The sequence below is a fragment of the Cinclus cinclus genome, chromosome 2, assembly GCF_963662255.1.
Source record: "Cinclus cinclus chromosome 2, bCinCin1.1, whole genome shotgun sequence".
NCBI lineage: Eukaryota > Metazoa > Chordata > Aves > Passeriformes > Cinclidae > Cinclus > Cinclus cinclus.
The window spans coordinates 101751204-101765796 of NC_085047.1; the positions used below are offsets into that span (position 1 = coordinate 101751204).

At 43.7% G+C, this 14593-nt stretch overlaps 1 protein-coding gene across 1 annotated transcript in view; it reads left to right on the forward strand.

The window, feature by feature from the left end:
* Positions 1 to 14593, forward strand: part of NHS (NHS actin remodeling regulator) — a 242449-nt gene that overhangs the window by 209164 nt on the left and 18692 nt on the right. The window contains exons 2-3 of the mRNA XM_062515135.1: positions 9924 to 10076; positions 12245 to 12378. Of these exons, the coding sequence (XP_062371119.1) occupies positions 9924 to 10076; positions 12245 to 12378 (287 nt within the window). The remainder of the gene's footprint in view (positions 1 to 9923; positions 10077 to 12244; positions 12379 to 14593) is intronic.

A 14593-nucleotide genomic window follows, 5' to 3' on the forward strand; every position in this document is an offset into this window, starting at 1 on the left:
ATCCTGGAGGGGTAAGTGCTGGAGCTCTGGCTCCAGAGGGCTGAGGGGTGAGGGGTGCTGGAGCATGTGCTTGGCATCACTGGGTGGGTGGAAGGGACTCACAAGAATTCTAAGGTTGCCTAAATACTAATCAGGTTTTTTCATTAAAAACAATTCCCTTGAGAAAGTATAGAAGTGAAGGAGGCATAAATCCTTATTTTCAGGCAACTCTCCTTCCCCTTACAAAACAAAAGGACTGTGTTGCCTATTGTTTCAACAAATGAAACTCTGCAATTCAGATGGCCTTGTTCTCAGTGTGCTTCTCTGAACTCGTACAGCCCAGTTTGCTGTGATGTTTAACACAAGTATCCCATCAGAAGTGGGACTGGGGAAGGACAGTGTGGAAAGAGGACCCTTCTCCTGGCCCAGAGCAATCTGGCCTAATGAAAGGTGCTCCTGCCCACAGAAGGGAGCTGGAACTAAGTGATCTCTAAGGTCACTTACAGCTCAGTCCAGTCTGCGGGTCTGTGTTTTGTGGGCTGATTTAGATGGTTATCTGAAACGGGGCTTCAAGGAAATGGCTTGGGAGGCCAGAGCCAGACCAAACATCTGAGGAGGCTGGTAGTGGAGGGCTTGGGTATTTACTGAGACTGGGGAAGAGTTGTACTGAAAGAACCCAGAGCTACACTGTGGACTGTTTATACTGTTTATACCCCTGTGCCAGCCAGCTCTGGGCCACCATCAGGTTGGCTTCAGAGAGACCTGGTGGAGGAGTGTGTGGGATTTTTGTTGCCTGTCCCAAGAAACACACTGCCTTACCATTCTGGGGAGGAAGCTATTCAGAGATAGGGATAGAGACAGAGCCAGCTCTCTCAATCCCTCTGCAGAAGAGATTTATGGAGCTGCAGGAACAGCACAAATATTTCTTCAGAGGAAGAAAACAGTAGTTGCTTTTGGTCCCCCTGAGATGCTTGACTTTCTGTCTTCCCCTTAAGGGCTCTGAGTAATTTGAAGGGAGATGTTGTAATAGTATTTACATACACAGTATTGCATAGTATTTACTAAATACAATTGGAAGAAACTGTTGCTACTTACTTTGACTTGCAGTTAAGTGGCATCCAAGGCATTTAGCCAAGCACTGAAAATAACTGATGGGATGGAAGAAGTGTGAAATACTAGCCACCACCTCTATTCCTTACACATGCCTTGTTGTTCCTGACTCTTGGGGGTTTGATTCCTCGGCCTACAGGCAGTGCCAGTGGAAGGGAAGAGGGGCCCTGCTCATTCATCTTCTGTGCAAACCAGCATCTTTGATTCTAAATGCTGCTTTTGAGAATCAAGAGGAGACTAAGTCTTGGAGCTTAGATGGAAGGTTGTAGTTTTAGAAAATTTCAAGGAAAACAGAAATACATTTGCTGTACTTAGAATAAGTCCTCTGAATCTTATCTTCTAATATGTCACACACAGCGTATTCTTTATTGAGTGTCATCTTCCAGTGTGCTTTTTCACAGTTCATGACGTTTTACTGATGGTCTCTAGATTCGCAAACGTGGAGAGGTTGTTCATACTGTAGATACTGATGTGGAAATAGGTGCTGCAGTGACCAAGTCTCTCCTCTTCTTGAAAAGAGGATGCTCAGCATAGACTCAAAAGGCTTGACTTGAAAATGACTGTGTTAGGTGCAAATATTCAGGCAAAAATTTGCAGGGGAATTGAATGGTTTGCATAGGAGAATAAGCAGGATACCCTAAAACTGCTACCAAAACCCAGTTAGACTGACCAGAAAATTGTCTATAGGATGATTTTTTTTTCCCCAGATCCTGAGGGTAAGCATTAATTAAGGTACATAGAATAGTAAATTAATTTTGTAGAGCTTTGTTCTTGAGTGCTGGCATGTGAAATCAAGGTGACTGGTCTGAGAGCAATATGAAAGTGAATAACACACTTCTCTGTGATAAAAAGGAGAGCATTATAGCGACTTTTTGGAGCAATTTGGTCAAGCTTAGTAGTGATTTGGGCTGAGTCAGTACAGGAGAAGAATAGCAGAGCAGTTGGAGAGAATTGCAAAGGATATCTAAAAGCATACTTACAAAGTGTGTTATGAAGACCACACACTACAGTGCTGGAGATATCTTGCTGCATATCCAGAGTGGGAGCAATGTGAAGGGTCAACATGGGAAGAAATCTGTGTTGACAAGCACTGAAAGTGTGTCAAATTGAAGGAAGTGCTTTCAACTAATTAAGCATGTAGGACTGAAAGGGCTGTCTTGGGACACCGACTTCAGTTACATGCTCTGGAGTGTGGACACAAATACACAGATATGTGGGATGTTGTATCATCCCTCCTGTAACGAACCATCCTTACCATTAGGTCCAGTAACCTTAGAATAGTTCTGGTTTGGGTTTTTCTTTAAGACTTTAAGCCTTTACTATTTTACTGGCTAGTTAGCTCTTTGTTTTCTCATGGAGCATGACAGCAATCTGAATTGAATATGAAATTAATGCTCCTGCAGAATAGTTGACCTAACAGCAGCCTTAAGCTTGCCAGGCTGGACTGCCATGTTGTCTGCCTTTTTTACCATTACCCTGCAGAGCACTGTTGGAGGCTCTGTAAAGCATACACCTGAGAACAGGAATAAAAGGAAAGGAAGAAATTGCTGGCTAGAGGAATTTCACAGGAGTGGTGGCTTGAACATATAAAGTACTCTGTATTTCTAAGACGTTATTGTCTATCCTGCAGTGACAGCTTTGAACTACAAAGTTCCGTTCTGGCCACTGTAACATATCTGACAGAGTTAGGAAAAGCAGTTTAAAATATGTTCAAACACCACCAGCAGTGATCGAAAGTAGCAAAGCCAAGAATGAGATTAGCATGTGGTACTCTTCACGTAAGTGCATATTGCTTAACAGCCTAATCTTCTTACTTGTATAAGAACCACACACCTCCCAGCCCTTTTGAATTATGTCTGTTGTGCCAGTCAACCAAACATCAGGTAAATGCAAAATTCAGGGACCTGCTCATGGAAATGACATCCAAATCATATGCTGTCCAGTATTTTAATCTCTCCTGTTACCTGAATGCCAAATATGGATGAGGTTTTGCCCACTTGCCCTTTTTTCTCCTGAATAGATGTTATTTCCATATGTAGCATAATGCAAGGCAGAAAAATGCCACAGGGATGTGCTAAGAAACTGTGATTGAAACATGAGAGTTTTCACTGTGTTGGCAGGAAATAAAACAATACAAAGAGCTTAAAAGATTGTGGTCTTTCTCAACAGATTCTGCTGTCAGTGAGGTTTCTGCCTTTTTGCTTGAGTTTGGAAAATTTGCTAAATTGTCTGTCCATGAGTGCAGAACAGAATAATAATTGTACTCATGCTGTTGCCCACATGTAGCTAAAGACTTAACTTGTTTTGTCATGTCTCCCCTCCTGTTTTTCTGGAGGGCAGCTGCAGCCTGCACAGACACAGTTGTGCTGGCTTTGATTTTCATGTGCAAGTGCCAGTGGCAGGGCAGATGTGGTGATCCAGGCTTCAGGTCCAGACCAGTTGCCCAAACCATCTCTTGGGGTTTGTGTCACTGGAACTTTCCATTCACATCCATCTTGAACTCAGGTTGCATGACACAAAAGCTCTTCAGAAATACTCTGGATTCCTGCCCTGATAAAAGCAACAAGAAATAATGATGCACAAGGCCATTACAAACTGTGCTTTACAGCACAGGCTCACAGAGAGAAGTAGCCAAGGAGCAAACCACCTGAAGTGGGTCATCAGTCACCCATGGCCCTGTGACAGTGGGCACTGTGAAGACTGAAAGGGAAACATCTGCCCTGAACAGCACCCTCACAAATGGCAGAATGTACCAGGAAAATAGGAACAAAAGATGTACCAAGGATGAAGGCATCCTATCCAGTCTCTGAAGAAATCCCAAAGATGTACTTGATTGGTGAGGAAATGGGGGGGGTTGGCATGCAGTTTTCTCTTTCATCAAGTAAAGCATCTCATGTATTTCATTACATGAGAGATGTGCTTAGAAAGCTCTGTGAAGACCTGCCTCATTTCTCACTTGTCCTGGGGAAGATGGACTCCAGACAGCTTCCCAGGGAAGAGAAGGACTGGGAAGCAAAGGCAGGGTCCTCAGCAGCCTCTGCAGTGCCAATGAATCAGAGTGCCTGTCACAGTCCCATCATCTGATGTCCCTGCCCCAGCAAAAGAGCTTTAGAAGAGAAACCCATCACTGTCAGGTGTTGCCCTGGCACTGAGTTGGTGGGGAAAGAGTATGGCATCCTGCCCCTGCCTGGGTGACCAGGGCACTGGGGTATGCCCTAGTTTCTAGCTGCTGTCACTTGGTACTTTTTTCTAGAGGTGTGAGGGAAATTGTGTGCATACCCATGCTTGTAGTTATGGTGAGGTTGCCACTGTTCATCTGGGTGCTGGAAAAGCTGACAGGACTGTAGCCTTATTTGCAATGAACAGCAGCCCCACCAACACATTCCCTTTGCATGGGCATTTTTTCAATTGTGAATAAAGATGGGACAGGAAAGTAGCTCATCCAAATAGCTACTCGCAGTTCCTGTTGGTGGGGCTTGCCATTGGTAAATAGGGAAATGTCTGAAGTATATGCATCGTTGGGAGGGAACACAACTGATGAAAACAGTGACTGTCCCACCTTCAAGGAGCTCCAGACTCCAGTGTCCCTGGTGGGTAAACCTGGCACTCTCTTTGCCATCACTGGGAAACAGTAGCTGCAGAGGGAGCTGCTTGGAAAGTACTGAGCTTGCTGATGGATGTGGGACCTGAACAGCAAAGTAGCAACTCTAGATTTTTACCAGTGTTGTAGGCTTAAAGCCCCTGGGTGCTCCAGTGGTTACATGAGTACACTGGGGAAAGTGTGCATTCAAGACACACAGGGCTATAAATAAAATTCACATCAGACTCAGCACTTGCCTCAATGAAACATTTATGCACTAAATTGCATGATGAAGTTGGATGTGCTGCCAGACTGCCTAGTCTTTTAGATAATCTGGTCTTCCTCAGAATTAATTTTCTTGCAATGTTTTGCACACAAACACAGCAGGCAGTAACTCACTGCTGACCTGGACAGTAGCTGAGGAAGAGGCTGATCACATTGAATTCTGCTGCTGCTGGCATAGGCCTATTTATGCAAAGCTGGATGAACATCCAGCTTTCTTATGCCATTGAATCACAAAAGAAAAAGTCACCATTTTTACATGAAATAGCTAGAATAAATGGCATATGCTAAAGCGACAGGTCAGCCACCTTAACGCTGGAGGAGAAGGGCTTTCCTAAGCAGAGCCTGATATGGGACTGCTGGTTACAGCAACGTTTGGGTGCATCCTGCATCCCTGCATCCTGCAGCAGGGTGTGCAAAGATTTAGTTTCACTAAGTGCACAGCCCCCAGTACGTCTGCCTCCTGCAAAGGGCTTGACCCACTCTTAAGCATATTTGGACTGTGGAATAAGTTCATTCACTAGTCTGATCCTTTTTGTCTTTTGGAATCTGGATACTTTAATAAGGATTCGGTCCAGCTTTGCCTGTGCAGAATTCAGGGATGACAGCTCTGGGTGCTGGCCCTTAACATGTAGGCAACTTCCATGCTCGCTGCTCCAGTTCCCTCCAGGCTGCACACTTTTTCACACCTTGCAACAAATCGTGTTTTCTCTCTGAACCAGGAAGCATAGGAAATTATATTTTCTTCTTTCTTCCTCTGACAGGTAATAGCAACTATAATACAGATAGAGATAATATAAAGCTGGGAAACAGAAGGATCTGGAAGGGGGGAGGTAAGTGTCTATAGAAGCAGACAGAGTTGTGGGGGGAAACCCCTGGATCTAGCAAATAAATAGAGCAGAAATTTTTCTTGCTTGGCCTTTGTGGTGTTATTATTAGAACAGCCACGCCTGAGTGCACTAAAGCCGCACAACCTTCAAGCATCCACATCCAGCTCTGCTATGGCAGGATCCTTTTTCTGCTTGGATAAAAGAGAGAGAGAATGAGAGGATGTAAAGATTGAGAAGGATCTGTAAATGATAAATATGATCCACTTCAGTAAAACAGTTATTTGGAAATCTTCAAAAATCTTCTCATGAGAAGAGCCATTAATGTATGTCTGTTTGACACTGGTTGTTAGGAAACCAGCCAATGTTAATGGACCCACAAAATGGAATGGAGAATCCATTTAAATGGTCTCTTGTTGTCTTGTCATCCCACAAGACAAAAAAACTCAATTGCTTTAACTCAGGAATGAAATTAAGTGATAGTTTATATTATTCACTTGTATAGTCTTAAATTGATCAAAGCACACACTAAAAATATGTTAACAGTCTATATCTGATGCCTGAAATGTAGCATTTCCCATCTCTGTGCTGGCTTTTCTCATTCAATCTGATGTCCAGCTGTTAATCATTTAAAGACTGGCTTTACAGTTTCTATATTGCTTTATTTATTATGCATGTTACAATGATGCTGAGGGGCTACAGCCACGTGCAGGCTCAGCATTGTAAAAACAGCCTGAAGTGTAAAACACTGAGTAAAGGAAGTGCTGGCTGGAAGAGATACCTTATCCTCATTTCACAGAACAGAGATATAGGAGGTCTTAATTTTTAACACCAGCGCCTAGCAGAAACATATGGTGAAGCTTTCACTGCACATTTCTTCTAGATCTCAGCCCAGTCATCTTTGTCTGCTGAATTACCCTGCCATAGGGTTGGCTTTTTTCTTTTGAAAGAGATTCAGTCCTGTGAAGCAAATTAGATATTCAGTAGTCCTTAAAGCTCACAGTCCACTCCTGTGGTTGCATCCTCTGGCTTCAGCTCCCAGCAATGGTGCCCAGTTCCCAGAGGCAATCAGTGAGGGCCAGGCAAAATGTCATTGCAGAAGAACAGGCAATGTGCAAAGGACAGGGAAGGACATGCAAAGGAAAATGTGCAAGGAATGAAATGGAAGCAAGTCCTTCTTTTGGCAGTCTTTTACTCACGGGTTAACTTTTTCCCTCTTTACAGGAGATTTTTTCAGAGCTTTGCTGCTCTGAGGTTGGGATGCTGTTCCTCCAACACCCAGACTAATTGCATTCATTGCAGGTTTATACTTACTTATCCTTGGGCCAGCATTGTCCTCCACCCTACCCAGTGCTGCTCCCTCCCTCTGAGCTTCTTTCCTACTGCAGGCTGAGAACATTCATCCCCTTGTGGCTTTTTTTTGCCAGCACTTTTAGTTTCTATTCTGGATCTTCTAGAAAATCCACTCCAGCTTTGGAGTATTTTAAAGGATTGGGTAGCTCAGTGAGTATTGTGTGATATTTCTGCTTTCTTGGTGTCAGGAGGGGGTATATTCCCAGTCACCATGAATCACAGATCCTGCAGAGGTCCTGCAGGAAAAGGTGAGAAGACATGGATGGGTGCTGGCTGGGGCCATAGCACAGGGTACTATAAGCTTCTTAATGCTCTACCATTTGAAGATAAGCAATGTATTTGTGTTTTTTCTCCTGGGACAGCACTGTGCACAGCTCTGCCAGGTCTGCTGGCTAAGGGAGACTTGTTGGGTGGCTAAGAGGTCATGCTATTTTATCTGTCAAGAGCAACGTGTGTCTTCAACAATAGGTGTGTAGTAGAGCTTTCATGAACTTGGTTTCATTTTTAAATCTCGCACCAAGTATATTAATCCAACTCCTACTTTTATTTGTAAAACACTGTTGCCAAGGCCGAAAGAGCTTTCTACAAGCTAAATTTGGCATCAAAATCTATTCTAGTCTGATGAAATGTCTGAACATTTCGTAAGTAGGTAAAACTTTCCACTCACTTACTGATATTCATCACAGACAACTACTAGCGCTTCAGTCTAGACAGATTTTTCTGGGAGTAAGAAGGAACTGCTTGTGCCTGCCTTTTCATTAGCCTCCAAGGTACAATTTGTGATCATGAATATCACATGCCCTAGGCAATACGAAGAATGGGTGGGGTATCATTACTACAGCCTAAAAATTTTTGTCCTGAGCTGAGATTCCCAAGGAGGAAGTGTGGCTCAGAACAGGATCAGGGCAAGCTGCTTTGTGTCTCAGTACCTTGTATGTAAAACAGACATAGTGCTTCATTACCTTCAAGAGGGAAAGGATATATAAAATCAACTTGTGCCAGTGAGATATTTCCCTACTGCAGTGGTAACAGACAGACAAGCCATCAAAAGCTCTGCCTGCAATTTGGCAACATTACGTTTTTGCAATGTCAAAAATTTAATTAGTAAATCCTCATGATGAACAAGCACTGACAGGTTGCCATAATTCATCCTATTACCTTCCTCCACTATCATTTTTTTCTCCCTGTGGTGCCATTCCTTGCACTCACACCATGCCAGGTGCATGGAGCAGCACTACAAATGTGCTGAAAAATGAAACCCCACCTGCAAAAATCTACTGAGAAGCAAAGCAAGGCTCCCTACCAGACAGACAGTTTGGGGTCCCTTCATTTTTGCTGAAGCTCTGTGAACCTGAACTTCAGCAGGTCTGTCATATCATGCCATCTCTATCATTATGACACCTACAAATTTTGGTGAACCATTGGGGTTTTTTGCTAACCAAAGAAACTGATCATCATCATCCCACCGCAGCATGGTTCCTAGGTTTTTCCTCTTCTGTTTGCTCCCTTTTTCTTCTCCAACTGTACTTTCCCAGTTCTTTCTCTATACAAAGCACTGGTATGCCTTCAGACTGAGTGAATGTTGTTTTGCATTAAAGAAAGCAACAAAACAAGAAAGACCAAAGCATGTCCACCAGAGAGCCATTCTCTGCCGTGATGCACTGTCTAGCCCTCAAAAAAGGGTAAGGGAGTGCAAAAGCAGGAAAATAAATGCAAGCCCTGAAATATGCAAAGGAGAGGAATGCATGGCCAGTGGGGAGATCAGTGTGAGGCACACTGGTTCTTTGGCTGCTGACTGGGAAGGGAAGCCCAGGAGTTACCTCCTGTGCATGAGGGTGCCTGCGTGTGTCACACTGTGCTGTCCTGTGGACAGAGCAGCTGCAGCAGCTCCTTGGCATCAGACTGGAGTCTGTCTGTATCCGTGCCTGGGGGAGAAGGATCAAGCCCAGTGCTATACTCTGCTGCATTATGTGGGCTGACGATGAGCTGAGGCAGAGCGCTGGCATTTCCCCATGGCCTTCTATTCCTGCTTTAGCCCTTGGAAAGCTACCTACTGTGTACCCTGAGGCTGAGAATAGTCCGTGGGACTCCCATGAGTCCTAGCACTCCTGAGAAATTTTCTTAAACCTTTAGTGGACTTGACTCATATAATTTTCAGAGGCAGACTTCTGGGATTTCTCTTTAGAGGAAGTGAAATGTTCCTGTTTCTCAGAAGACCTTGTCTATTAAAGGAATCTCTTTTGATAGGTGACAGTCAAAGCCTCTCAGAAGGGCAAGCTGTTAATCTCAGTCATTATGTCCTGGAAGGCAGCAAACTAGCAACCTGTGTCAGAAACTAGTTGAGTGTAACAGGATGTAGTGAAAGAGCACATTAGAAGGAGAATGAGTGAATGGAAGGCCTATTCCTCCCACTGCCTTTGCTCAAAATGTCACTGTGGAAGGATTGCATAGCTTCTTTGCGTTTTTGTTTTGCTATCTATAAAATGATTATCCCTTTGGTCCATTTATATAAAAAAGTGATACAGTATCATTTCACCTGCTTACCTCCATAGAGCCATCTGCAATCTGGTAAAAGGGCATTGCCTAAATGGTAAAGGGTAAACATGATAACATGATGTAGAAACACAGAGAAGATAATGTTTGCTGCTATTTGATGGGAGTAAAGGTGCTGCAACAAACCCAGTTTCTGGTCTTGACAATGCTGTTCCAAGTAAGAATGTTTCCTTTTCATCTAGGTTGATGGAAGAGAGACTAGAAGTCTTATGTTGCACTCTTATTTTTTTATCCTACAGCTGTCTCCAACCTTGATGCAGAGAGCAAACTGAGTGTCTACTACCGAGCACCTTGGCATCAGCAAAGAAACATCTTCCTCCCCTCCACCAGACCACCCTGCGTGGAGGAGCTGCACCACCACGCCAAGCAGCACCTGCGAGCCTTGCACAGAGGTAGGTGCTCCCCCATGCTCCAGCTCCACACACATAACACCTCTCCATGGTCCACTCCAGGGAGCAGAAGGATGCTCAGGCACACGCATGCAGAACTGTGGGCATTGATCTACACTGGGACTTAGGTACTCATGCTAAGAAATTACAGAACTGTAGAATCACAGAATGGTTTGGGTTCAAAGGGACCTTAAAGATTATCTAGTCCCAGTCTCCTTCACAAGAGCTGAAACTGGAGCCCAATGGTATTAGTCCCCACAAAAACTGAGCTGTCTGCTCAGGGTTTCCAAGCATGATACGGAGGATGCCCATGTCCTTCAAGAGTGGCAGTCAGGTGATAGATGTCCTGGACAGTTTGGAAGGGTTGGGCAGTTCTCCCTTTCCCAGGCTAGAGAGCATTTTCTGACATTGCCTAACAAACTGCAGACCTGGGATCTCAAAGCAATACAAAGAGGAAGCAAGAGCAACAGGGTCATAACCAGGTTCCTGGATCCCTGCCATAAAGAGAGTTTACTAGATGCAAACAACTGGATGGTCCTACAACAGCACATTAAAGGGAAGGCAAAAGATGGGGAAAGGTCAGTTTCCACTGGGAACCTAACCAAGGGAAAATTATTACCAGGACACAAGACAATGCAGGCAAACAAGCCTGTCTTTCCTCTGTGCCATAAGGAGGGAGAAAACCCATGCACATCACGCTTAAAATGTTCAGCAGCAGCCTCCTGTCTTGAAGTGTTTTGCACCAACAGCTCTAATTGCCTTGCTCCTTTATTACTATTATTAGCTTATAATAATAATCGATTACTTAGAACTGCAGAGCATCTGTTAGCTGGATAAGATGTTCCAATTAATTACCACATTTGACCGTCTCTGCAGGTTTTGGGTCAGGAGCACACTGTGGATGCAGTATGTCTTCATAGCATGGCAGAGAGTGATACAGCCACATGGCAACCACAGTAGTGCTGGAGTAGAGCATAAGTTCTTTTCTGTTCTCAGCAGCTCTGCTTTGCAATTGTCCCAGAATCAGACTGATCTTTGCCTGCCATCTTGTGGACAGGAGAAATCCTGACAGCAGCATGGGAGGGCAGCTCCAGAAACTACCTCATAATTTTAAAGTTACAAATCTCAATTTTGGCAATTTCCCATCCTCCACAATTAATGGCAGCTGTGCAGGTTCATCAGGCAGCTTGTCATGTGCTGCTTTATCTTATTTTCAAAATAACTGCTTATACGGGGATGAAATTTTAGTCTGAAATTTACTTTAAACATGTTTATTGTGTCTCAACTCTCTCTTCTATCAGAATTTCATTATCTCTTTATGTGTTTAACCAGGAGCAATTAAAACTAAAATTTAGGTCAGAAAACACCTGTGCTAGCAGCATACATTGTTGACTGGACCACAGCTAGTGGAGCAGGTGAATATATTATCTCTTTCAGCAGCACTCTATGCAAACAGCAATTATCTAACGGTCACCTAAAATTAGAGATGGGAAGTCCATGAGCCTTCTCCCATTCACCTGGAAGGTTCCAGAGACTTGGGACTCATGCTGGAAGAGGTCTGAATATTGTGAGCCCATGCTGAAGGAAGACTCCTATGGGCCTAGGGTGGAAAAAGATCTTGATCTTCCCAGGATGATCTCCTTCATGCTGGAACCTGAGCAATACCACTGCAAAAAACCTTCATGATGTCAAGCCAGTGCTCAGGACCTAGAACTGCCATGCAGCCAGGGAATAAAATCCCACCTGGAGCTATGTTTCTTTTTTTCCCCTCAGAGCAATATACTTTATATGAGTAGAATGCAGGCATAGTTATTGCATCTCAATATTTCAAGGCAATAGGAGCTGCAGGTTCCTGTTGGAAATCAGGCCTTGGGTCTCAGGTGCCTAGAAAGTATCTCCATTGTCTTTTGGGATAAATGGTATAAATCTCATTTGGGGACAATTCAGCTGCAGTGCATATGCTGGGGTGCATTGTATGGGCATTGCTCTTCTGGGCATACAGATGTCCAGTAAGTGCTTCTCCCCTTCAGTTGCAGCAGAGATCATTTGTACCAGTCACTGGGGAAGAACTTTGGAGTTCACTGTCCTGTACCTGTCTCTGTTGTGCTGTTAATAGTGATATTTGTATGTTTTTAACACTTTGAAAGACTCTTCTTTCTCATCCAAAACAGAACATCGAAGCCGAGGTGATAACAGAGAGCAAAAAATCCAAGGCCCCATTGCTGTGGTGGCTCCCCCGTTTCCTCCCTTCCCTGCAATCTGCAGCCAAAAGAGGCAAGCGATAAAGGACCGGCATTTGCTACCAGTAAGTCTTTCACTACAGCTACCACATACAAATACATTTTTAGCATGATGGGACCTAAGTGTGACAGTGCTTCACAAGTGCCCCCTCCCCAAGCTGGTGCAGGTACAACAGCGCTGACCTTAAGGACTGTCAGCAGCATAACGCAGGTCACAGCTTCCAGCAGCCAGCCCCAGGGTGGCTGCTTTCCATCAGAAACCTCTTATTTTTCACCCGTGGCCAGCCACATAGGCTCTCATTCACACACTCCTCCACAAGTCCTCCACATTCACCACTCAGGCTGTAGAGGTAGCACTTTGAGGACCCTCCCGTCATTTCAGGGCTGTAATTGCAGCCCTGTCATCAGCACTGCCAGAAGCCAAGGGCTTTGAGTAGTGGCTTGAGGCTTGTGTGTGTGCAGGAGGTTCAGGACCATGACCCCAGCTACAAGGAGCTATACTTTCTATAGTCCTGTTTTGCAATCTCCATGCAATTTTTAAGATGTTTCATGTCTCACATGTCCTTGCAACCAGCCAAGCAGGAACTCCAGCTGAAGATCTGGTCCTGTATGTCTGTGCTGACTTGGCAGTAGTGCATTGATCTGAAATCAAGTTAGTTGACAGTAAGGTATTTATCATTGTTAAAAGAAACATGTTAGATTGACAACTCTGACTAAGTCCGTAATTCCCACTGGCTTCTGTGGCTCTAGGTGTTTTATTCATGGAAGTGTCATAGTAGCTACATTTTGCCCTGTTCTAAGAGCCATTGCATTATTTAAAAATCATGGGTCAGACCTAGACTTGTCTTTTAAGTGAGCCATTTGTCTAATGCCAGCCCTCAGTCAGGTGGTAATAGATCTGTTCTGCACCTGCCAGTCCAGGGACATTGGCATCTCAAGAGATGCTACACCTGCGAGTACATTATAAGCTTGGTGATGATTCAGTAACCACACTGAACCGTCACTTACTTAGCTTCAAAATCCAAGTGCATTCATCCTAATCCATTATATTAACCACATTTAAATACCATAATGCTAAAGCACTCACAGTGTAAAAGATTCAATGTAAATGAGTCTCACCTGCCCAGGGACCAAAATATCAGCCAATCAGTCCATAGGAAAAGTTTTGTTTCTCATTAAAAAAGCATGAAATACATTATAAGATTTGCATTCATTTGACTCTTCTGGCTTTTTGGTTTCTTATCTGGTTAATTTTGAGGACAGCATCACCATCACTGCAGGCTTTGAACAGGTTAAATTTGCAGGCCATATGATTCAACTTAAAAGAGATATCCTGATGTTAAAGGACAGCATAGAAAAGAGTTTGAAGACAGAAAGGAGAAACAGGATTACCTGTTTCTTCTTTTTAAGTCATCATCAAAGCTAGTACTGTTGTAGGGTCATTGAAAGGTAAAAGGAAGGTGATGCCATGTTAAGGATCAGAACTAGTTACAGATGATAGCTTGGACAGGCTATTGAACATAAAGCTCTCCTAGTATCAGATGGGGAACAAGGCATCTCTTTTGAAATTGCATACACACTGCTTAAAGGCCTGAATCTCTGCTGTGTTTGGAAAACAACCAGTGCATTTTATACATTACTTCCATCTGTGGAATACAAAATAATAACAAACAGTGAGCAACTCTCTGAGTCCTGTATTGACAAAATTAAGTCATGCTGAATGCAGATGTCTTGGCTATAACTGAAAGACCACCTTTTTCTTTTCAAGAACAAAAACATTAAGCTTTGTGCCCACCCATATCAGACCTCCTTTTGGAAGCTGACTGGGTTCAGTGTTCCCCTAAGGAGAAGCAAACAAGAGCTGTTGGAGGGTTGTTGTTCTACTGATTTCAAGGCATCTGGCAATGTTCTGCTTTGGAAATTGCAAATACACTGTGCCCAGAGTACTTCAAAGTGCCTTGACCCATTTCTGAGAAAATCCCTTGTTAATGGGGCAACTTAAAAATTAAAAGAGAATAAGGGAAGATGAAGCTGCACATGAATGTTCTGTCTGGCAGACATTAATCAGAGATTGTTACAAGACACTGCAACAGTGAATAACTAATTGATATTGTGCCAGCCTTCATGATATCATGATACCATTACAAGAGAAAGTTGTGAATGCTGTTATTGGCTAGCTTGCTCTTTTTGGCATAAGCTTTTTTTGACTGACATCTGCAGAAGTTCATCTGCTTCAGGGACTGCCTGTAATGTTTGATATCTGATTCTAGTTGATGGTAT